The sequence below is a fragment of the Manis pentadactyla genome, chromosome 2, assembly GCF_030020395.1.
Source record: "Manis pentadactyla isolate mManPen7 chromosome 2, mManPen7.hap1, whole genome shotgun sequence".
Classification (NCBI taxonomy): domain Eukaryota; kingdom Metazoa; phylum Chordata; class Mammalia; order Pholidota; family Manidae; genus Manis; species Manis pentadactyla.
This window is the reverse complement of record NC_080020.1, coordinates 49,591,653-49,616,994: the sequence shown is the minus strand read 5'-3', so window position 1 is coordinate 49,616,994 and position 25,342 is coordinate 49,591,653. Positions and strand designations below refer to the sequence as shown.

General features: G+C 37.1%; 1 protein-coding gene across 10 annotated transcripts in view; it reads right to left on the bottom strand.

Annotated features, from left to right (window-relative positions):
* NSD1 (nuclear receptor binding SET domain protein 1) overlaps window positions 1–25,342 on the bottom strand; it is a 188,724-nt gene that overhangs the window by 19,565 nt on the left and 143,817 nt on the right. For all 10 annotated transcript variants that reach the window (XM_036886924.2, XM_036886928.2, XM_036886926.2 and 7 more), the window contains 5 exons: window positions 20,262–20,462; window positions 18,789–18,968; window positions 6,972–7,128; window positions 5,339–5,544; window positions 1,397–1,509 (listed from right to left, as the gene is read on the bottom strand). In XM_036886924.2, the coding sequence (XP_036742819.2) occupies window positions 1,397–1,509; window positions 5,339–5,544; window positions 6,972–7,128; window positions 18,789–18,968; window positions 20,262–20,462 (857 nt within the window). The remainder of the gene's footprint in view (window positions 1–1,396; window positions 1,510–5,338; window positions 5,545–6,971; window positions 7,129–18,788; window positions 18,969–20,261; window positions 20,463–25,342) is intronic.

The window sequence follows — 25,342 nt, the reverse complement described above, 5'->3', positions numbered from 1 at the left end:
AGATCCATTTAGAACCAATTTGAGGTTTTGAGATTTTTTTCGGAAGTGTAAGGATACTTTATGACTTTTATTTTTTCTTAGGTCTTCCAAAGATGAAAAGAAAATTAATTAAAAAAAAAGAAATAAAATTCATTCTGTGTTGCAACTACAGTGTAGATCCATTAGACTCTTTTATAAATATAACCTCTATTAAAGAATTTTTGTTTTTTCTTTTCCTTTTCTCTTGTAACATTTTACTACTTCACCATTACTCATTATTATTCATCAATAATTCCAAACCACACTAAAACAAAAGCTAATAAGAAAACATATGAATGGTGGCACCACAAAAGCACGTGTGACAGTGGAACAAGTCACTCTTTAGCTTTCGTACTGCATTGCCCGAGGTACCACACCATCTTCCTAGAAAGCACAGAAAAGCAGTGGTAACATCTTTGTAATCTGCTTTTAGTAGGGTCGCTAGATTTAGCAAATAAAAATCCAGGATACCCAATTAACTTTGCATTTCAGATAAACAAATAGTTTTCTTTAGTTTAAGTATGTGTTATGGAATCTTTGGGCCATACTTAAAATACACTGAATTCTAAAGATGTGGTAAAAGTAATCTTTAAGTGAAATCTCGGACTACAACACTTCAGAAACTCAAAAATCAATGAGTTAACAAATAATTCATTTCTAATGACAAAAAAGAAATATGGTATTCTCATCCAGGAATGACATCATCACAAATATTTTGCCACAAGAACCTTGGCAATCTCATTTTGTTAACAGAGCTAACAGTATTCTTCTGTTTTCTGATGTTTGAGCACCAAAACTAATTTGATAAAAAGGTTTTTAAAAGGTTGTTTTACAAATTCTTACTAAAGTGTCTAATAAATTTGTTCTTTACTATTCCTTTATTTTTAGGTCTGTAAATTATTCATAAAAATGACTTTAGTACACTAAAAATTAGGTACACATAACATGAATTCTCCTGACCTTGGGAATCATAGTCCTACTGGTCACCTAAAATATCTTAACTATCACAGCCATCACCAAGAAGGTTTACCATGTGTATTATTCATACCACCATCTCAGGGCCATTTATTTTTTATCATGGCTCTTTGGTTCCTTTCAAACTGCAAGATGCTGGCTATGAATAGAATCTAATCCAATCTACTTGTATGAGGAAACTTTCCAAGGCAACAGAAGAAAGAATGTGCTCAACTGATTTTTTAAAGTGTACATACAATGTGCTAAGAATGGTGCTCTGACACTTTACTTTTATTCAAGGTCATACCGCTACCTAAAAGCAACTTTGTATGTGCTTCCAGTTTTCATCATGGACTAAGTGGGAAGACAGCAAGCTCTACATGGTGTCTCCTGGAGATGGAGCCTCCTGAGGTCTTTTTCTCACCTTTATATGTTTGTAAGGTGGTGGCTTCTTGTCGTTCTTTCGGTCTTCCTGCAGCTGTCTCAGCTCTTTTTGGGCCTTTAACTCCTCAAACCTTGCTGCAGCTTCCTGAAGAGCTAAGAAAACAAAAAACCCAAGTCACTTACTCTGTGGGTAGAGTTGTTTATTTTGTTTTCCAAACTCCCTGTTAAGTTGGAGAGAATCCATGTTTTAGGCAAAAATCAACCAAAAAAATGCTGGCAAGGATGCAGAGAAAGGGGAGCCCTCCTACACTGCTGGTGGGAATGTAAACTAGTTCAACCATTATGGAAAGCAATATGAAGGTTTCTCAAAAACCTAAAAATACAAATGCCATTTGACCTGGGAATTCCACTCCTAGGAATTTACCCAAAGAAAACAACTTCTCAGATTCAAAAAGACACATGCACCCCTATGTTTATCGCAGCACTATTTACAATTGCCAAGATATGGAAGCAACTTAAGTGTCCACCAGTAGATCAATAGATAAAGAAGATGTGGTACATATACACAATGGAATACTATTCAGCCATAGGAAAGAAACAAATCCTACCATTTGCAACAACATGGATGGAGCTAGAGGGTATTATGCTTAGTGAAATAAGTCAGGCAGAGAAAGACAAATAGCAAATTATTTCCCTCATTTGTGGAGTATAACAATGAAGCAAAACTGAAGGAACAAAATAGCAGCAGACTCACAGACTCCAAGAAGGGACTAGTGGTTATCAAAGGGGAGGGATGGGGGAGGGAGAAAAGGATTGTGGGGTATCATGATTGGTGCACATTGGAGTCATGGGGAAGACAGTGTAGCTCAGAGAAGACAGGTAGGGACTTTGTGGCATCTTATTACACTGAGGGACAGTGACTGCAATGGGCTATGGGGGGAGAATTGATAATAATGGTGAATGTAATAACCACATTGTTTTTCTTGTGAAATCTTCATAAGAGTGTGTATAATGATACCTTAATAAAGAAAAATACCAAAACTATATAGAAAATTAACAAGTATACATGGCTTATATTTTCAAGTTTATACTCCCTAGGGTATTCAGATATAGCATTAAGACAAAACATAATCCATCACCAAATGGCATAACACAGATTACCAGACTCAGAGGAAAAACAAAAACAAAAACAACCTCAGCTAAGTGTTTTGAAAAAGCCCATGTAAAAAGTCTTTTAACAACAACTAGACTATATCAGCTCAGCAAAGTCACCTTTAATTTAAGCCTCTTTCCTCAGTACTGAACTTCCTGCTTCCAGAAACATCTTGTTTCCTAACTACCCTAGGTTAACATGCCAAGTTCCTCTGGAAGAAATTCAAAGCTTAAGTTTTTCTCTCCTGCCTATTCTCTAGAACATCTGTCCTACTCTTCTAGTCAGCTTCCACTGTGTAAATACCAAGTATTAGCTGTAACAATACAAAGAGAGACCTTCACAGCCAATTTGCATTCAAGTCCTGTACTTTCTTTCACGTGCTTAAAAGAACGTGTATCTTTAAGATTGTAATATCTTAGTAAGTCCAACAAAATCTTAAGATTCTCATTCTTCTTCAGTTAAAACAAAAATTTAATTCATTATCCTTGACACAGGGTAAAAACTCTGAAAAATTCCAATTCTTCCCTCTTTCCTCTCTGTGGCTTTCCCCAATGCTCTGCTCTGTCAATTCTTTAAAGAGTGTCTCCTTTGATCCATCGCCTTTTCTCCATTTCCCTGTCACCATCTAGCAGAGTCCGAACTGCCAGTTCTCTAAATTTTTCTAGTCTCTCCTTTTTTCATCCTACTATTCAGCACGCCCTGCCTAGTCTATCTATGTAGTGTCTGTCCAGTGCCCATCAAACTCCACCCCACTGACACTTGCCTGTGACTGTCCCATCATGTCTGCCCTGATCTACGGATTCAGCATCTCACTGACATTCCTGCCTGTGGCCCTCACCTTCTATAGTCCTGATATTCCACTCAGACTAAGATTTCTAAAACTCTATTCTGCCAGTGCAAGTTAAGCTATCTTTTCAAGCAAAATAGCCAAACCCCCATGCTTTAAACTATACCAAACACTTAGAGGTCTCTAACTCGGCAAGTTAGATTCAATGTGTGCTTGCTTTCATATGTGCTATCTTGTTGCAACATTTTAAGTTGCAGACTTCTTCATTGTCAGTGAAGAAAGTGAAAAATTCAGTAACGAATTTGAATTCTAAAGCCCAACTACTAACATTTGAAACCTTCCATCACTTACCAGCACTGGGACCTTGGGCAAGCAATTTAACTTTTATGTGCCTCAATTTCCTCATCAGTAAGATAAGGATAGTGGCATCTAACTTAAAGGGTTGCACAAGGACTTAAAGTTCCAGTATTTGAGGAGATGCTGAGAAAACAGAACTGGTAAGATAAAGAAACCTCCCTCAAGGAAATTCCAGTTAAGTAAAGGTGAGACTAAAAAATAATGGGCTATGTCTAACCCCGTACACAAAAATAAACTCAAAATGTATCAAAGACCTGAATGTAAGTCATGAAACCATAAAACTCTTAGAAGAAAACATAGGAAAAAATCTCTTGAATATAAACATGAGCAACTTTTTCCTGTACATTATCTCCTTGGGCAAGGGAAACAAAACAAAAAAATGAACAAATGGGACTGCATCATGCTAAAAAGATTCTGTACACCAAAGGACACCATCAGCAGAACAAAAAGGCACCCTACAGTATGGGAAAATATATTTGTAAAAGACTTATCTGACAAGGGGTTAACACCCAAAATATATAAAGAACTCACAGGCCTCAACACCCAGAAAGCAAATAACCCCTTTAATAAATGGCAGAGGACATGAACAGACACTTCTCCAAAGAAGAAATTCACATGGCCAACAGGCTGATGAAAAGACGCTCCACATCGTTAATTAGCAGGGAAATGCAAACTAAAACCACAATGAGATATCACCTCACACCAGTTAGGATGGTCAACATAGAAAAGACTAGGAACAACAAATGCTGGCGAGAATGCGGAGAAAAGGGAACCCTCCTACACTGCTGGTGGGAATGTAAAATAGTTCAACCATAGTGGAAAGCAGTAAGGAGGAGGTTCCTCAAAAAACTAAAAATAGAAACACCATTGACCCAGGAATTCCACTTCTAGGAATTTACCCTAAGAATGCAGCAGCCCAGTTTGAAAAAGACATATGCACCCCTATGTTTATCATAGTACTATTTATAATAGCTAAGAAATGGAAGCAACCTAAGTGTCCATCAGTAGATGAATGGATAAAGAAGATCTGGTACATATACACAATGGAATATTATTCAGCCATAAGAAGAAAATAAATCCTACCATTTGCAACAACATGGATGGAGCTAGAGGGTATTATGCTCAGTGAAATAAGTCAGGAGGAGAAAGACAGATACCAAATGATTTCACTCATCTGTGGAGCATAAGAGCAAAGCAAAAACTGAAAGAACAAAACAGCAGCAGACTCACAGAACCTAAGAATGGACTAACAGTTGCCAAAGGGAAAGGGACTGGGGAGCGTGGGTGGGAAGGGAGGGAAAAGGGGAGTAAGAGGCATTACAATTAGCACACATAACCTGGGGAGGGGGCACAGGGAAGACAAGTAGTGACTCTATAGCATCTTACAATGCTGATGGACAGTGACTGTAATGGGGTAGGTGGTGGGGACTGATAATGGGGGGAATCTAGTAACCACAATGTTGCTCATGTGACTGCATATTAATGATACCAAAATTAAAAAAAATAGTAATAATGGGCTATGAGAATCACTTCCATGCAAAATCCTGTAGCTGCAGTTACATACTGCCCTAGAGAGCAGAACACAGCTGGCTAATATTGCATTTGTGAACTCTAACACGTAACAGAGCAGATACTCAGGCAACAGAGGTCTGTGTTCATCTGAGAAACAAAGAGGATAAAGTTACCTTTTTTGTATGTCCCATCCACTCCTTTGCCCATTTTATCCTTGCTGCTCACATCCCCCTCCATGTAGGGAAAGACTCGGGCCTGGTGAGTCCACAGATAGTCATTAGACCCAAAGAATAGCACAGGGAACTCGCCCACATCATGTCTCATCTTATCAATATTGGAAGGTACAGCTCGAGGATGGCAGATCTCAGCTGGCCACCACCTGGGAAATGTGAAAAAAGGAAGGAAACCTCTCGAAGGCTGCAAGGCACTGGGAAAATAACCTACTTTTAGGACAGGAATAAGGAACAGTAGGTCTGTCTCTCCACATTAAAGTCTGACATAGGGAATTCTTACAATCTAACTAGAGAACTAAAGTTAAGTGGAGAGAGCTGTAAATGCTCACCCTCATGCACATGCTTGCATGCACACCCACACTCCCTTAGATTTACTTACTCTATTTCAAGGACTCTGTAAGAGGAAATTAATTAGATATGAACAAAGCTTTATGACTGTTATGTACTCTGAAGTGTTATCTGTAAAAATGAAAACCTAGAAACAATCTAAATCTTCAACACTAAGGGAATGATAAAGTAACTATGGTACATAATACAATGAAATACAATTTGGTCTTTAAAAAGGAAACTTTCAATAAATACTATAGGGGGTATAAAAAAATGACATCATGAAATGCCCCTCAAAATAAAATTAAAGTAAGAATACATAAATTAACACAATCACTTTAGGAACACAATTTGGCATTAACTATTAAAGTGAGAAGCCCTATCTTGCTGGTCTATCCTGAAAATGCCCTACTGAAGCTCTTGTGCATGTACACCAAGCAACACTGACAAAGTGTTTGTAGCCCAAACAGGAGAATGGATAAATGAACTACCCCACACTATAAGACTAAATAAAGGAGCACTGTAGAATAGTGAAGTATGAATGAGCTAGAACATGGCACTATAAACCTCAGGAGCATAATGGTAAATGAAAAAGACAAACTACAGGAAAACATATCAATAATTGCTTTATATAAAGGTCTAAATCATACAGAACAAATGTGGTAAACCTATACAGCAAGGCAAGCGAATAAAAAGAACAATACAAAATGCAGTACAGTGATTACTGCTAGGGGCAGGGAGAGAAAGGATTCACACAGGGGGTATGGTGGGAGCCTCAGGAGTGCCAGCAATGTGCTATTTCTTTAACTGGGAGGTACACACAGGTGTTCCTTTTATTTTTTAAAATCATACATGTTATAATATTCTTTTGTACATTCCAGGTTCAATAAAAATAATTTTATAAAGAAAAAGTGAAACAGAATCTGGGTATAAACTATAAAAACAATTATGTACTGGTGTGTCTGTGAGTAAATATGCCAAAATGTTAGCAATGTATCTCCCTTGTTTCTGAAATTATGAAGTTTGTTTTCATTAATGAATATTCTACAGAGAATATGTTTTATCCTTAAAATCACAAAATGTTAAGCAAGTTTTTTTCTTTTATAATGGAAAGTTAAAGGATGGAGTGGATGTTGCTTAATCAGGGACGGTTTTTTTTTTTTTTAAGATAAGCACCGTATCTAAGAGATCTCAAGAAACAGAATGTTAAAAGAAATGAGTGCCTATCCCCTTTGTGATTACTCACCTGTATCGCCCAACTTTTACCCAGACAATTTCCCTGTAATGTGGCTTTTTGCCTGCTTTACAGTCGTTGCAATACCAGTTTCCTTCAGGGATATCAATGTTCAGGCATTCACGATGAAAAGCAGCAGGGCAAGAATCACAACACAGAAGACTGCCTCCTGTGGAATAAAAAAATCTGGCTCTCAGAATCACAAGGCTGCATGTAAGGACCCAGGTGAAACAGCTTTTGCTCAGCTTGAAACCAATTATTTATTTCCAAGCCAGGGGCTTAGTAATTTAATTAAGTTATTAAAAAAGACTTTTCTAGACGAGTATTCCCTCTCCAATATTCCTGAATTGCCCTGCTGTGCTTATATACACAGCAAACCAACACTGAGATCTTGGCAAAATTAGGCTAGAACATTGAAGTTAGAGGTAAACCTCTGAAAGTCATGTATGTGTATGCACACACACAGATTTCTTCCTTTTCACTAAAAGACACCACACTAAATATAGGGTGTATCAACAACACACAATGACCAGAGTATAAAGAGCACAAGCTTTAACTCATGTCAGTTTGAGCTCTAAGATCATATGACTCTGGGGAAATCACTTTTCTTGCTGAGTTGCAACCGCCTCAATGTTAAGGTATTTTCTACAATTAACAATAAATAATCACATCTGTTTGAGGACTAAACAAGTAAAGAAACTGCCTAGTAGTGTCTGACACATCAGTAGTCTCCATAAGGTTAGTTTTTTCCCTCTTCTTAAATAACCTTTTTGTCTCTTTTAGGTTTAGCACTCTCATGACACCTACAGGCCCTCTTCAGAATAACATTTATAAATACATAAATTTAACATAAAAAGATTAAAAAATAATGATCAAACTGTTAGAACAAGAGATTATGTTTCTTTGTAATGCATAAGTAACAAGATCTAGCAGTAGAATGATTATATATATTTCAAGATATCTACTACAACTATAATATCTATGATTTTCATTGGTGACAAAAATCACAAGTATTAATGTGGTTTGTTGACTAAGCCTCAGCTAGTTTAAGTTCCCCCCTCTCCATCTAAGTTTTAAAGACAGGAGGTTAATTATATATATTGCAGTGAAATGAATTTTCACTTCTTAAAGATCTGTCATTCAAAGTGACTCAATTTACCTGGCTGACTCTGAGATTCTCATGACTGCAGATAATAAAGAATATTAGGTAAAGGATTCATATTTAAAGATACAATAAATGCCTTATTTATCTTATGTCAGAAATGAGCATGCTTTAAACATGCTAGACTCAAGCATGTTAACTCAAAATTTCAATGTGAAGAGTTAAGTGAGGAACACACCTTAGCAATATATATGCCTGTCCACATCCATCTTGGTCTCCTGTGCCTCTTTTACCTTGTAAAATCCTACCAAAAATTTAACTTTGCAACACCATCCTTATACAATTTCTACTTGTGCTGATTTTTTCCTTTTCTCAATAACCTAGAGCAGAATCTTAAAACAAGCTTTGGGGTATAGGTTTGTATTGATAAGGCTAGGGATATATGCTTGAGACCCAACTCCTTCTTCAACTAGAGAAGTTCTGCTTTTATCTGTGTTGTATACTGGAGCTAAGATTCTGAGTGTGATTTCATTTAGAAAAAAGTCTGTTGCTGGAAAACAAGTTTGAAGAACTTGTTTACTCAATACATATAGCCTGTAGTCTATGCTCTGAAATTCATACTTAGTTATTCTTGTGCATTTTCTGGATGAGTCAAGTAGTTTTATCGTAGTTTGGACATTAAGAGTGAAGTGGTGTCAAAAAGTTTAATTGTCCCAATAATGGAATACTTTTATAACATTCCTATCTATACTTAGTTTTTCTGCTGAGTCACAATTTCACTGATGGCACAGTTTGCAATCTACACAGACTTGGCAAAAAATCTTCCTTATTAAGTTGGCATTCATGACACGCTAGAAATATTGTTATGTACAGCAAAACATTTCAATTAGGTCTTCAACAAAGGATATATAGCATGAAGAAATCTACACAGAATACCCAGTGAAGAAAGGCCAAGGGTCAGAGCTGAGAGAAAGAGTGGTAAGCACATCACTTTTGCAGGAAGGACATGATAAGATATGAGATGAGGGTGGATATGAAGAAACAAATCAACAGGATGAGTCTCGGTAAATGGATGGGACGATAGGCAAGAAAGTCTATCTGTTGGTGTACAAGAGAAAAAGGAGGGAAAACCATCTGACCTATCAAAAGAAATCAAAAGATGAAAAAGTGGCAGCTGGTGGAAAAGAATGAAAGAAAATAAAATTTAAGCATATTGCTGAATTCCAGGAACTGATTCCTTTTAATTTAGCAATTTACCATATTATTATCCTAATACTCTGGATAAGCACCTTCAGTTCTCTATACACAGACAAAAAACCATCCTAAGACTCTATTCTTCCCTGTCCTCTAACACAATAATCTTAGATAGTGGGATCAGTAGTTGTCAGGCTTCTTGGCCTCTGGACTCCTTTATACTCTTGAAAAATAATGGCTATCCAAAAAACTTTAGTTTAGGTGGGCTAAAAATACTGATGTCTACCAAACAAAAATAAAATCTAAGCATTTAAACAGGGAGCCAAGATGGTGGCGTGAATAGAGCAGCGGAAATCTCCTCCCAAAACCACATATATTTTTAAAAATACAACAAATACAACTCTTCCTAAAAGAGAGACCAGAAGACACAGGACAACAGACAGACTACATTCACACCTGAGAGAACCCAGCACCTCGCAAAGCGGGTAAGATACAAGCCACAGCCTGGTGGGACCCAAGCGCCCCTCACCCCAGCTCCTGGTGGGAGGAGAGGAGTCAGGGAGAGAGAGCCCAAGACTGCTAAATAGCCAGCCCTAGCCATCTGCACCAGAACGCAGACACAGTGCGTGTGTGGGTTGCTGGAAACTAGGGAAACAGGACAGTAAGACCTGTGAGTGGGTCCCGTAGCCGGCGCCCCTGGGAAAAAGAAAAGTGAGTGCTTTTTGAAAGTCTTAAAGCGACAGGGACCCCACAGCTGGACGGAAGCATCCCGGGACACTTACCCCAGCAGATGGGATTACCGGGGAACTCTGGGCACACTAAACCCCTGGGCAGCAGTGCAGCTCGGGGGCCCCTCATGGAGATAAACAGCCTCCTGGCTGTTTCCCCTCCAACGCGGCTCTCCCATATGGGAGCAGCAGCCCAAGGCAGGCCATGCCCACAGGAACCGTGGAGCTAAACTCCATAGTGGCTGGGCAAGAATCAGAAGCCCCGTCTGCCTGCAGATGCCCAGCACAAGCTGCTAGAGGTCGCTGTTCTCCCAGGAGAGGAAGGCCACAAACCAACACGAAGGGACGTTCTCCCAGCCCTCATTTGCACCAGCTCCGCAAACTATCTCTATCACCATGAAAAGGCAGAATAATTTGGTACAGACCAAAATCACAACCCCTGAGAAGGAGACAGACCTAACCAGTCTTCCTGAAAAACAATTCAAAATAAAGGTCATAACCATGCTGACCGGGCTGCAGAGAAATATACAAGAGCTAAGGGATGACGTCCGGAGGGAGATTACAGAAATGAAACAATCTCTGGAAGGATTTGTAAGCAGTATGGATAAAATGCAAGATGGAACAAAAAACCAGAGAACAGGAACGCATAGAAGCTGATGCAGAGAGAGATAAAAGGATGTCCAGGAATGATACAATATTAAAAGAACTGTGACCAATCCAAAAGGAACAATATCCACATTATAGGGGTACCAGAAGAAGAGAGAGAAAAATGGATACAAAGTATCTTTGAAGAAATAATTGCTGAGAACTTCCCCAAACTGGGGGAGGAATTAGTTGCTCAGACTATGGAAGCACACAGAACTCCCAACAGAAGGGACACAAAGAAGACAACACCAAGACACATAAAAATTAAAATGGCAAAGATCAAGGACAAGGACAGAGTATTAAAGGCAGCCAGAGACAGAAAAAAGGTCACCTACAAAGGAAAACCCATCAGGCTATCATCAGACTTCTCAACAGAAAACTTACAGGCCAGAAGAGAATGGCATGATATATTTAATGCAATGAAACAGAAGGGCCTTGAACTAAGGATACGGTATCCAGCACAATTATTTAAATATGAAGGAGGAATTAAACAATTCCAAGACAAGCAAAAGTTGAGGGAATTTGCCTTCCACAAACCACTTCTACAGGGTATCTTAGAGGGACTGCTCTAGATGGGAGCACTCCTAAAAAGAGCACAGAACAAAACACCCAACATATGAAGAATGGAGGAGGAGTAATAAGAAGGGAGAGAAATAATCATCTGACTGTGTTTATAATAGCTCAATAAACGAGGTAAGTTAGACAGTAAGGTAGTAAACAAGCTAACCTTCAACCGTTGGTAACCATGAATCAAAAGCCTGCAATGGCAATAAGTACATATCTTTCAACAATCATCCTAAATGTAAACGGACTGAATGTACCAATCAAAAGACACAGACTTATAGAATGGATAAAAAAGCAAGAACCATCTATACACTGCTTACAAGAGACTCACTTCGAACCCAAAGACATGCACTGATTAAAAGTCAAGGGATGGAAACAGGTATTTCATGCAAACAACAGGGAGAAAAAAGCAGGTGTTGCAATACTAGTATCAGACAAAATAGACTTCAAAACAAAGAAAGTAACAAGAGATAAAGAAGGATACTACAGAATGAAAAAGGGCTCAGTCCAACAAGAGGATATAACCATTATAAACATATATGTACCTAACAGAGGAGCACCAACATATGTGATACAAATACTACCAGAATTAAAGGAGGAAATAGAATGCAATGCATTCATTTTGGGAGATGCTAATACACCACTCACTCCAAAGAAAAGGTCCACCAGACAGAAAATAAGTAAGGACACAGAGGCACTGAACAACACACTCGAACAGATGAACCTAATAGACATCTATAGAACTCTACATCCAAAAGCAACAGGATACACATTCTTCTCAAGTGCATATGGAACATTGTCCAGAATAGACCACATACTAGGCCACAAAAAGAGCCTCAGTGAATTCCAAAAGACTGAAATCCTACCAACCAACTTTTCAGACCACAAAGGTATAAAACTAGAAATAAATTGTACGAAGAAAGCAAAAAGGCCCACAAACACATGGAGGCTTAACAACATGCTCCTAAATAATCAATGGATCAATGACCAAATTAAAATGGAGATCCAGCAATATATGGAAACAAATGACAAAAACAACACTAAGCCCCAACTTCTGTGGGACGCAGGAAAAGCAGTCTTAAGAGGAAAGTATATAGCAATCCAGGCATATTTAAAGAAGGAAGAACAACCTCAAATGAATAGTCTAATGTCACAATTATCGAAATTGGAAAAAGAAGAACAAATGAGGCCTAAGGTCAGAAGATGGAGGAACATAATAAAGATCAGAGAATAAATAAATAAAATTGAGAAGAATAAAACAACAACAACAAAAATCAATGAAACCAAGAGCTCCTTCTTTGAGAAAATAAACAAAATAGATAAGTCTCTAGCCAGACTTATGAAGAGAAAAAGAGTCAACACACATCAACGGAATCAGAAACGAGAAAGGAAAAATCATGACAGACCACACAGAAATACAAAGAATTATTAGAGAATACTATGAAAACCTATATGCTAACAAGCTGGAAAACCTAGGAGAAATGGACAACTTCCTAGAAAAATACAATCTTCCAAGACAGACCAAGGAAGAAACACAAAAATTTAAACAAACCAATTACAAGCAAAGAAATTGAAGCAGTAATCAAAAAACTACCCAAGAACAAAACTCCCGGGACCAGATGGATTTAACTCGGAATTTTATCAGACATACAGAGAAGACATAATACCCATTCTCCTTAAAGTTTTCCAAAAAATAGAAGACGAGGGAATACTCCCAAACTCATTCTATGAAGCCAACATCACCCTAATACCAAAACCAGGCAAAGACACCACCAAAAAAGAAAACTACAGACCAATATCCCTGATGAACGTAGATGCAAGAATACTCAACAAAATACAAGCAAACCGAATTCAAAAGTATATCAAAAGGATCATACACCATGACCAAGTGGGATTCATCCCAGGGATGCAAGGATGGTATATAACATCCAAAAATCCATCAACATCATCCACCACATAAACCAAAAGGACAAAAACCACACGATCATGTCCATAGATGCTGAAATGGCATTTGACAAAATTCAACATCCATTCATGATAAAAACTCTCAACGAAATGGGCACCGAGGGCAAGTACCTCAACATAATACAGGCCATATTTGATAAACACACAGCTAACATACTGAACAGCGAGAGGCTGAAAGCTTTTCCTCTGCAATCAGGAACAAGACAGGGATGCCCACTCTCCCCACTGTTATTCAACATAGTACTGGAGGTCCTAGCCACGGCAATCAGACAAAACAAAGAAATACAAGGAATCCAGATTGGTAAAGAAGAAGTCAAACTGTCACTATTTGCAGATGACATTATACTGTACATAAAAAAACCTGAAGACTCCACTCTAAAACTACTAGAACTAATATCGGAATTCAGCAAAGTTGCAGGATACAAAATTAACACACAGAAATCTGTGGCTTTCCTATACACTAACAATGAACTAATAGAAAGAGAAATCAGGAAAACAATTCCACTCACAATAACATCAAAAAGAATAAAATACCTAGGAATAAACCTAACCAAGGAAGTGAAAGACCTATACCCTGAAAACTACAAGACACTCTTAAGAGAAATTAAAGAGGTTACTAAGAAATGGAAACTCATCCCATGCTCCTGGCTAGGAAGAATTAACTTAGTCAAAATGGCCATCCTGCCCAAAGCAATGTACAGATTTGATGCAATCCCTATCAAATTACCAACAGCATTCTTCAATGAACTGGAACAAATAGTTCAAAAATTTATATGGAACCGCCAACGACACCGAATAGCTAAAGCAATCCTGAGAAGAAGAATAAAGTGGGGGGGGGGGGGGGGGATCTCGCTCCCCAACTTCAAGCTCTACTACAAAGCCATAGTAATCAAGACAATTTGGTATTGGCACAAGAACAGAGCCACAGACCAGTGGAACAGAAAAGAGACTCCAGACATTAACCCAAACATACATGGCCAATTAATATATGATAAAGGAGCCATGGACATACAATGGGGAAATGACAGTCTCTTCAACAGATGGTGCTGGCAAAACTGGACAGCTACATGTAAGAAAATGAAAATGGATCACTGTCTAACCCCATACACAAAAGTAAATTCGAAGTGGATTAAAGACCTGAATGTAAGTCAAGAAACCATAAAACTCTTAGAAAAAAAACAGGCAAAAATCTCATGGACATAAACATGAGTGACTTCTTCATGAACATATCTCCCCAGGCAAGGGTAACAAAAGCAAAAATGAACAAGTGGGACTATATCAAGCTAAAAAGCTTCTGTACAGCAAAGGACACCATCAATAGAACAAAAAGGTATCCTACAGTATGGGAGAATATATTCATAAATGACAGATCCGTTCAAGGGTTGACATCCAAAATATATAAAGACCTCACTCACCTCAAAAAACAAAAAGCAAATAATCCAATTAAAAAATGGGCAGAGGAGCTGAATAAACAGTTCTCTAAAGAAGAAATGCAGATGGCCAACAGACACATGAAAAGATGCTCCACATTGCTTGTCATCAGAGAAATGCAAATTAAAACCACAATGAGGTATCACCTCACACCAGTAAGGATCACCATAATCGAAAAGACAAACAACAACAAATGTTGGCGAGGTTGTGGAGAAAGGGGAACCCTCCTACAGTGCTGGTGGGAATGTAAATTAGTTCAACCATTGTGGAAAGCAGTATGGAGGTTCCTCAGAATGCTCAAAATAGAAATACCATTGGACCCAGGAATTCCACTTCTAGGAATTTACCCTAAGAATGCAGCAGCCCAGTTTGAAAAAGACAGATGCACCCCTATATTTATTGCTGCACTATTTACAATAGCCAAGATATGGAAGCAACCTAAATGTCCATCAGTAGATGAATGGATAAAGAAGATGTGGTACATATACACAATGGAATATTAGTCAGCCATAAGAAAAAAACAGATCCTACCATTTGCAACAAAGTGGATGGAGCTAGAGGGTATTATCCTCAGTGAAATAAGTCAGGTGGAGAAAGACAGATACCAGATGATTTCACTCATATGTGGAGTATAAGAACAAAGGAAAACTGAAGGAACAAAACAGCAGCAGAATCACAGAACCCAAGAATGGACTAATAGTTACCAAAGGGAAAGGGACTGGGGAGGATGAGTGGGAAGGGAGGGATAAGGGTGGGGAAAGAAAAAAGGGGGCATTACGATTAGCGTATATAATATGGAGGGGGGGTACAGGGCAGGCTCTACAACACAGAGAAGACAAGTAGTGATTTTACAGCATCTTACTACACTGATGGACAGTGACTGTGACGGCGTATGTGGGGGGGACTTGGTGAAGTGGGGAGCCTAGTAAACATAATGTTCTTCATGTAATTGTAGGTTAATGATACCAAAAAAAAAAGTCCAAAAAAAAAATCTAAGCATTTAAAAATACATATCCATTCTTTTTAAATAATAATACATCTGTTAACATAATTAACATTGTTATGAAAAATAACTTTTTAGTAAACTCAGTGTTCTAAATTTTGCAAATATTTTTAACGTCACTTGTTGTAATGTTGTTTGGTACATGTACATGAAGAAAATCTGAGCTCTTACAGATAGCTGGAAAATGGAGTTTTCTTTAGCCAGACATCATCTATATGGTTTATTTTTAATAATTTTGCTGAAATGTAATTCACATACTGTACAATTTACCCATTTGATTATACAATTCAATGGTTTTTAGTATATTCACATAGTTGTGCACCCACTACCACAATCAATTTTAGAACATTTTCACCATCCCCAAAGGAAAACCTGTACCCACTTGCAATCACTTCCCCAACACTAACCTATTTTCTGTCTCTATGGATCTCCCTATTTTGAACATTTCATATTAAGGGACTCATAATAATATGTGATCTTTTGTGTCTGGCTTATGTTAATATTATGTAACATAATATTTTCAAGTTTTATCCAAGTTGTAACATGTATCAGTATTTCATTCCTTTTCATGGCTGAATAATATTTAGTTGTTATGGACATACCCCATTTTGTATATGAAAAAGGAGTCTTTTAATAACTTGTTCAATAACTCTACACATTCCTTCTTTGATAACATACAATAAAACTCCACAAGGTAGACTTAAGTTGCACTGTTGAATCTGAAACCATATCAGTCAACTTTTAGTACTATTACATTAAAATTCGTTTATCTGCCTTGTACTTTGAATAGATCTTTCATATATACACAGTTTTAACATACATATGGAAAATACTGGTTTACTGAGTCAGGTAGATCTTCCAAACGTTGATCTATTATGTAACATTAAAACGTCACAGTTATTAATACCACCATGATTTCATCAGTTAATACTAGGAAGCTGTTAAGCTTTAGGGTGGTACATAATAGTTTCTCAAAATTCTAATTTTCACTTAAGAGCTCAAGTTTGATCACTGGCAACAATTTCTGTCAGTTGACTTCCTTGAACTGAGGCTCATTTTTACCCACTGTTAAGAAAATGACTGACAAATACCCCAGTATGAAAGCCACAGTTTGTCACTAATTCTTAACTAAAAATAGTATTCTACAAATAAGACAGCTAGTTCAGATGCAATTCAACTACATGAACTCTTTGAGATAACCATCAGTATACAGCAGAACCACTTTACATGTACTTCCCACTTTATCAAACAGAATATTAAAAACAATATTTCCCTTAGGGTCGAGATTTAATAAAATTAATAAATATCACTTCTTTATCAAGGACATTCTCATGTGAAACTTCCATGATTTTGACTCCAAGTATATGATAACACAGAATATAGTGACTGCTTTTACTTGCACAGCTTTTAGAGCCACTGCCTCGACTGTGCTAGATGCCAGTGATTTTACCCACCATTAGTATTGAACCATCAGTGCAAATGCCAACAAAGTAAAAAAGGCAAGTAATATCTTGGTATTACTATGAAAAGAGTCATGAAAGCGTTTTTGGGCCCTCCCATCTTCCCAGGATTTCATGGATCACACTGTGAAACCACCTCACTCATCTCACCCCACTCGGGAATTAGAAACATCCTATGCTAAAATTGTTTCATCTTCCCATATTCAAGGAATGTGGAAAAATCTTGGAGCCTGCACTTCAGCCTCCCAGAGGCATTTGTTTTAATTCTAAGAGTAGAATTATATGTTATATTTAAATGCTATTAAATACCAAAACTGTCTTTAACTTTCTTCTAAATAAAACAAAGGTGGTATGATAAATAGGCAGCAGGGTTCACCAGTTTTATAAGCAACAGGTATTACAAGCACAAGAAAAGAATGTCCTCTTAGTGCATTAAAAAAGCCCTAACCACATCAAAGTTCCACGCATATAACCACACTTAGTATTTTTAAAATTTACTCTATATTATAAACACCACAGTTTGAAGATAGAAACTATGTCCTGGTACAAATCCCAGTCAGTAGGTCTATCTTTTCCTTAAATTGTCCTGTCACAGGTATCTTCTTAGAAGCACAAGAAAATGAAGAATAGAAGCAAGCACTACAGTAAATAGATGAGCAGTAAGTATTGAATCCTCACTTTAACACAAGCAGCAAAAATCAGGCTGTGGGGAAGCCAAAGGAAAGAAAAGAAAATGTCTAAGAATAATAAACTGGCTCTCTTCTAAAGGAGAAGTATGTTTTAATAAAATTGGAAAAAAGATATAAAGATATAAAATTAATTTTTCCTCCACTTTAGAAGACATTTCAGGTACTAACAACCCTTACATTGAGGAAATATTTACAGAAGTTCATAAATGTCTTCACTTTTCCTTTGTTTCTTCCCTTTAAATTCATAAAAATTTACTTAAGAAAGAACACAATTATATATCATCTTCTATAATTATTTCTATTCAGGTATCTACTACTTCTATCTGCTTTTAAGCACAGATACACACAGATGTCTATATTAATATCACTTAACATTAAGCAATGGTTTTTTTCTAATCATGGGACTTGGGATGATTTGGGTTTTATTTTCCTTGTTTTATTTTTTTACCTGTAGTTTTTTTTCTTTCTTCCCCAACTTTACTGAGATATAATTGACATTATAACATTGTGTAAGTTTAAAGTGTACAACATAATAACTTGATATATGCATGTTGTAAAATGGTTACCACAATAAAGTTAGTTACCCGAACTCTTTACATAGTTGCAATTATTTTGGTGGTGAGAACTGTTAAAATTTATTCTCTTGGCAACTTTCAAATATATAATACAGTATTGTTAACTACAGTCACTATGTTGTACATTATATCCCCCAAACCTACTCACCTTATAACTGAAAGTTTCTACCATCTGACCATATTCACCCATTTTCCAAAGGTGCTTCTGTTTCCTTTCTCTTTTCTTTTTCTTTATTGCTTTAATCGTTTATCATTTTAATAAAAATCAAGTCATTCAAACTATAAAAAATAAAGCCTCTCCCTACTGGAGAACAAAAACCAAGTCTACAAGTTATACCACATTATTATTAATTCAGGATATCATTTCCTAATATTTCTCCTTGTTGGCAATGGGAAAACCATTTTTTTTTGCAATAAAAATATTCAATTCATCTCTTTATAGACTATTCATACATCAAGAAGTTATGTCTTACCTTCTGAGCATACAAAACACCAGCTAACATTAACATGCTCATGATTTCGGCAGCCCCTCCTGGGTGTAAAGTGATTAGGGCAAATGATACTATTAGATGCAAGAATCTTTGACCCAGCAGCCAGGCAAAAATCATTAGCATGGTATGCCACAGGGCAGCGGACACAGCGCATCAGACGACCTAAAAATACGAGAAGCAGGAAAACCAGGGAGGAACAAAAGAAAAACAGAGATTAAATATAAAAATAATGTGAGTTATTCAAGTCTATTTACTAACGGTGAGAAAATGTCACATATAGAAGTATACACTATTGGACAAGGGATCTTAAACACCCAATTCACTATGAATAGCTCAGATGGGAACTAGGTGATAAGCTGCCACTAGGAAGCTCAGATCCCACAACTATTAAGTGAGCCTGCCTCACCAAGGGAAGCCCTACTCAAACTAATGCTCAGACTCCTAAGAAACCGGGAGTTAGCTTCAAACTAAACAGCGGAAGGGTGGGAAAGCCAGTGTGTGCACGATCAGAACAAAAGGCCAGCCACAGGGAACTTATCGCTTGCTTTTGGTGCCCAGTACTGTGATTCTCAAAGCCTTTCAGATGAAATATGTCCTCTAACACACTCCACCAACTAAAAACCATCACCAAACCACCTAAATCTACAATAGCAATAGAAAAAGGGAAGGTAGGTAATGGTTATGCTGCAATTTTGATCAAGTAAGTTAAATTACTGTACTTAAGACTGATGAGATCTACAGGGCCAGGAAATATCTTTCAAATATTATTACTAGTCTAATTAAAAGAGATATCAACACTACTAAATTTTTCCTGCTCAATTTCCCTATGGGAGAAGTAAGGGCTCTGGGTACACAAGCATTTAACAGTGGAGACACAGTATTTGACTTTAAGGAAAATCACTGGAGACCTGTTATTACTGAACCAAAATAAATTATTATTTTCCCAAGGAAACAAATTTTTTCTAAAACTTGAGACTACCTTCACCCACAGACAGTTTAGGAAAGCTCAGCTCTCAAAATAACTTCAGAAAAAAGCTTTCAGGACAGGAATTTCCATTTACAAAAATTAATCAACACAAAACAAAAACCTCAATTCTGCTCTATATGCTTGTCTGAATGTTACCACATCTGACAACCATAGGTAAAAAGGAGCCACAGGAAAAGAATACACTAGTCTCATAAGGGGGGGGAAGATATGCAGCAGAACACTTTTTCAAACTAAATCTCACATGAAATCCAAATATTTAAAACTACCACATAATGCCCAGGCTCCATGGAATACCATCATATTCCTAAACTAGTATATTACTCTCTTCTCTCTCTCACATAAAATGCTGGTACTCTGACAAAAGCTAGCGAGGCCATGAAGAGACTTGTTAGAATTCATTTAGAAATATCCACTGCCAATGAAACTGAGGCTCTATAATTAATTTGGTCCACATGAGAAATCCGTACCTTTAGATGCAGAAACACTGGCTGGATTAGCAGCATGGCAGGTTATACAGATGTGTAGGGAGCACCGGAAGCCCTTGTTCTGCATGACAGTGGGTGGGTACTTCTGGACACACTCTTCATGGTAGAACTTTCCACACAAGGGCAGAAGGCACCTTTTAACATCTTCCCCGCTCTGCTTACATACAAAACAGGTATGGATTCCTGGAAAAGACAAAAAAGGTTACAAATTAATATCAATTCAAGAATTCACCCCCAATGCTAAACTATTAGGTGAAAAGTTAGTGAGTACACTATTCTGTACTAAATTCCAACATTGGGGCAAGGGGTTCCCCAACACCAGCTAGGTGTCCTTTTGACAAGTAAACTATCCAAATATAACATCAGATACCAAATGGTATGGTCTCAGGCCGACAAGATTGTGCACCTAACCCCCACCAACTTCAGGTGCTAGTCTTAAGTCCAGTTATTACCTGCACTTCTGACCAACTGGCTATATAAATCAGAAGTTCCCACAACCCCCTTCTTGGTTTCAATAAATTTGCTGGAGTGGCTCACAGAACTCAGAGAAACTTTTTACTTACTACATCACCAGTTTATCAGAAAAGGATGAAACTCAAACAGCCAGACTGAAGAGATGTGTAGGTCAAAGTATGGGGAAGGGCACAGAACTTCCATGACCCCTCCAAGCATGCCACTCTCTCTGATTCTCCTGTCACCAACCCAGAAGCTTTCGGAACCTGAATCCTTTTGGCTTCATTACACAGGAATGGTTGATAAAATGACTGGTCCCTAGAGATTCATTCAAGCTCAACCCCTCTTTCTTCCCCAGAAGCCATGGGGCAGGGAGCGGGTTGTGGGGGAGGGAGGCGAGACTGAAAGTTCCTACCCTCTAATCACAGGGCTAGTTCTCCTGGAGAGCAGCAACCATCCTTAGGTGTGTCCAAAAGTTGCCTCATTAACTTAACAAAAAATATACAAAGACATCTTTATCACTCTCCTCACTTTAGAAAACTCCAAGGGATTTCGAAGGAGCTCAGCACCAGAAACTGGACAAAATCCAAATATTGTGATTTACAATAAGAAATACTAATCAGAGTAAGGAACCTTTATAATAGACTGACCAGGCCGACATGAACCCACTCTACAATCTTAAGATTACTATTAAGTGGAAAACATTAACAGTACATGTTTGGGGACATGACTCAACAGGAAGTACACAGTATCTACAAAGCATCTTGCCAAAAGAAAATTGACCTGAAATTAATCCAGCTTCTAGGGCTAACTAAAAGTCTCCAGGAAATTTGAAGGATAGAGCAAAGGTTAAAGGGACATCTCAGGGATGCAATCAACCAAATTTACAATGTGAAAATTTAGCAGGACAAATGCCCACTGTCTCAACAAACTTTAAAGAACAGGGTGAAGGGAGTAATACCATTGTAGATTAAGAGAAACTTAAGAGACATATCAAAAAATACAATACATGGACGTTATTTGGATCTTGATTCAGAACACTGTGAAAAGACATCTTGGAGACAAGTAAGGAAATTTGAAAATGGGACTGGGTAGCAGATCATGTATAGGAGTTACTGTATAATTCTTCTATATGTTGGACTTTTAAGTTGTAAATGTTAGAAAGACCTTTTGAAATAAATGGGTAAAATGAGTCAGAAAGTTGATAACCACTCAAGCTAAGTGATGAATACATGGAGATTCTTTACACTATTACCTCTACTTTTGTATTGTCTGAGGATTTCTGTAATAAAAAGGTTAAGAAAACACACACACACACACACACACACACACACACACACACACCACCCCCCCACCCCTGAGAATACAATGCAATGTAAGAGAGAGAGCCCAGGCTCGAAAGACAGACGGACATGAACATGAATCCTGCTTCAGGCACTTGCTGGAACAGTAGGAACTCATTATAACAATCCACCTCATCTATAAACAGTGAGATTACCCAGCTAGTAATGACTTTAGGAAAAAATTTTATGTATTTGGAAAGAGGTAAACTACCACCTGATGCTGAGTAAATGGCAGCCAATATTAAACTAGAATAACCTGAATTATAGTGTGGTTGCCCTATTGTAGGAAAACAGGATGAGCCACAAGAAGTAAGACATAACTCTATTCCTTATTTTTACTCCATTCATCTTTACTAACAACTATGTAAAATTTTCTATTCTCAAAAATAAACTCTTTACCTCATGTCTTATACAAAATTAATTCAAAAAAGATCACAGACCTAAGTGTGAAACTAAAACTATAATGTTTTCAGAAGAAAACTAAGAAAATCTTTGACAACAGAATAAGCAAAATGTCTTATGACACCAAAGAAAAGTCCATAAAAAGAATGAACTGATAATGGGACTTCATCAAAATAAAAACTGCTCTTCAAAAGAGACCATCTTAAAAAATGAAAAAACAAGCCATAGATTGGTAGAATAATTTGAAAAGTATGTATCTTATAAAGAACTTGTATCCAGAAAAACTGTATATATTTATATATATATATATATTTCATCTATCTAAACTCTTAAAACTCAGCAGTAAGAATATAAACACCTCAACTTGAAAAAAAAGATCTTAACATACTTGATCAAAGAAGATGGCAATAAAAGCACAGAAGAGGATGCACATTATCATTTGGCATTAGGGAAAGGCACAGTAAAACTACAATGAGATACCACTACCCATCTGTCAAAATGGCTAAAAGTGAAAAGACTGACAATACCAAGTGTTGTTGAAGATCAAGAAGACCTGAAACTATCACAACATTGTTGATGGGAATGAAGAGTACAAATACTCTAAAATAATTTAGATGTTTCTTAAAATGTTAAAAATATACCTACATATGATACAGCCATTCTACTCTTAGGTATTAACACAAGAGAAAAGACAATCTACCCATACAAAGACTTGAATATTCAGAGCAGCTTTATTTATAATATCCTAACCTGAGAACAACTCAAATGTACATCAACAGATTAATGGATAAACAAACTAGTACAATGAGAGTGGAACACTACTCAGCAATAGAAAGGAATGAACTGATAACCGCCAACAATGTAAAGCTATGGGGAGTGACGGTTTCATAGGTATGTACACACACACATATATATGACAAACTTCAACAAATTACATGCTTTTTGTGCTAATGATTTAATTTTGTTAGTCTTACCTTTACTATGATGTGATATTGTCTCAACAGATGAAAGCAAAGCTATTTTTAATCAACTTTACTGAAGTACAATTTACTAAAAAACGCACCCTTTTTAAAACATTTTGATAGGTTTTGATAAAATGTATACACCTGTATAACCAGAGCCATAATGAAGATTTGTATTAATTGTACACATTGTACATCAATTACACCTCAATAAAGCTGTTTTAAGAAAGAGAATGAATTACTAATACACATTATCAATATAAATGAGCCCAAAAACATTATGTCGGGCTAGACACATAGAACTATATACAAGTTGATTTCACTTATATAAAACTCCAAAAAAGATAAATCTAATGTGTAACAACAAAAAAAACAGAAAAATGGGCATATTTTCTAATAGGTAAGTTATTTCTATAAAGCTGATTTTTTAGCTTTGCTATTTTAACCTACTCAGAGAATATTATATTATAATAAAAATAAGACTAGTAAAGCTGGACCATTGGCAAAAAGGCAACATCTTTTCAAGATTAGGATAAGAGAAATACATAAGCACATACCTAAAACATTTTGTTTAAATTTCATTTATGGGGGAATAGTATTACTTCCCTTAATGACCAAAAGCTCAACTGTGTAGAAGGCAAAGTATCTTGTTTTTTCAGCTTTTTCTCTACACTGCTGAAAGAGGCAGCAGAAAGATGAAATAACTCAATCTGATACGGCCATCTATTTACAGACATAAGTTAATTCTCTCTCTCATTTCCCAAAGGGGCTATTCTACATCTACAATCTTCCCTTCCAGTTAGAAAGTGCCTTTTCCCATCATTCTCACCAAGCCAAGAAAAGACTTTCAGCTTCCTTCTTCTAGACCACAACTCCATGGTACATTCCATTTTTTACTTTATCTCTTCAGCTTTATCCTCTATGTGACTGTACTCCACTATTCCCTCTCCTGCTGTGGAAATTTATTTCCCTACACAGTTCTTGACTTTCATCCTTCAAAACACTCAAGATGTTCTTCCTCTTGACCCTATGATGTCCTCCTCCCTTCAACTACTGCCCTCTTTCTGTTGAAATCAAACTTCTGTAAGAAATAGTGTATACTGGTATTCATTCACCCTTCAACTTGGTTAGTGTGGCACCTTCTGGCAATAAGTCAAGTATTTTCTTACTACCAAATGTAACAGCCTCTTTTCACTATAGAATCTCCTTGGTCTCTTTGCGGTATCTGCCTCTGGTAATGACACCCTACTCCCCTGGCCTTAACTCATTGACTAGCTCTTCCTCACCCTTCCAGCAGTCCCTTTTAAGGAGGGTATACTCAGGTACTGTCACTAGCCCTCTTCTCATTCCACAGATGCTTCCTCTTCGGCAGCATCATCCATACCAATGGTTTTAATGACTTAAGAGTATAAGATCTTTACCTTCAGCCCCATTTCTTCACTATTGAAATGCTGTAGCATGCACACAGAATGCCGAAAACAGAATAATCTCCTTAGCACAATCGTAAGGTGCTTTACAGAAGTCCAGCTAGTCTAATCATTCCTATTTTTGGACCAAATTACATATCACAACACTCCCAAATCTCCTTTTGGTAAGGTTTTATTGACATATGATATAAACACAGAAAAGTACACTAAGAACTGTTCCTAAGCAGCCATGAAATAAACGTGCATATATAATCACCACTCAGTGACATATAAAAATATTACCAGTAATCCAGAGCCCTCCTCATTACTACCAGTGCCTCTTCCCTAAAATTTCTTAAGCTCTCAACACAGTGACTTATACTTCCTATTTCCCAAATATTTCATTCTTTCATTACTGGACCTTCTGTCCTTCCACTCCTGACATAATTTATATTTCTCTCTTAAAGCCAAACTCTTCCTCTGTGGCACCAGCTCAT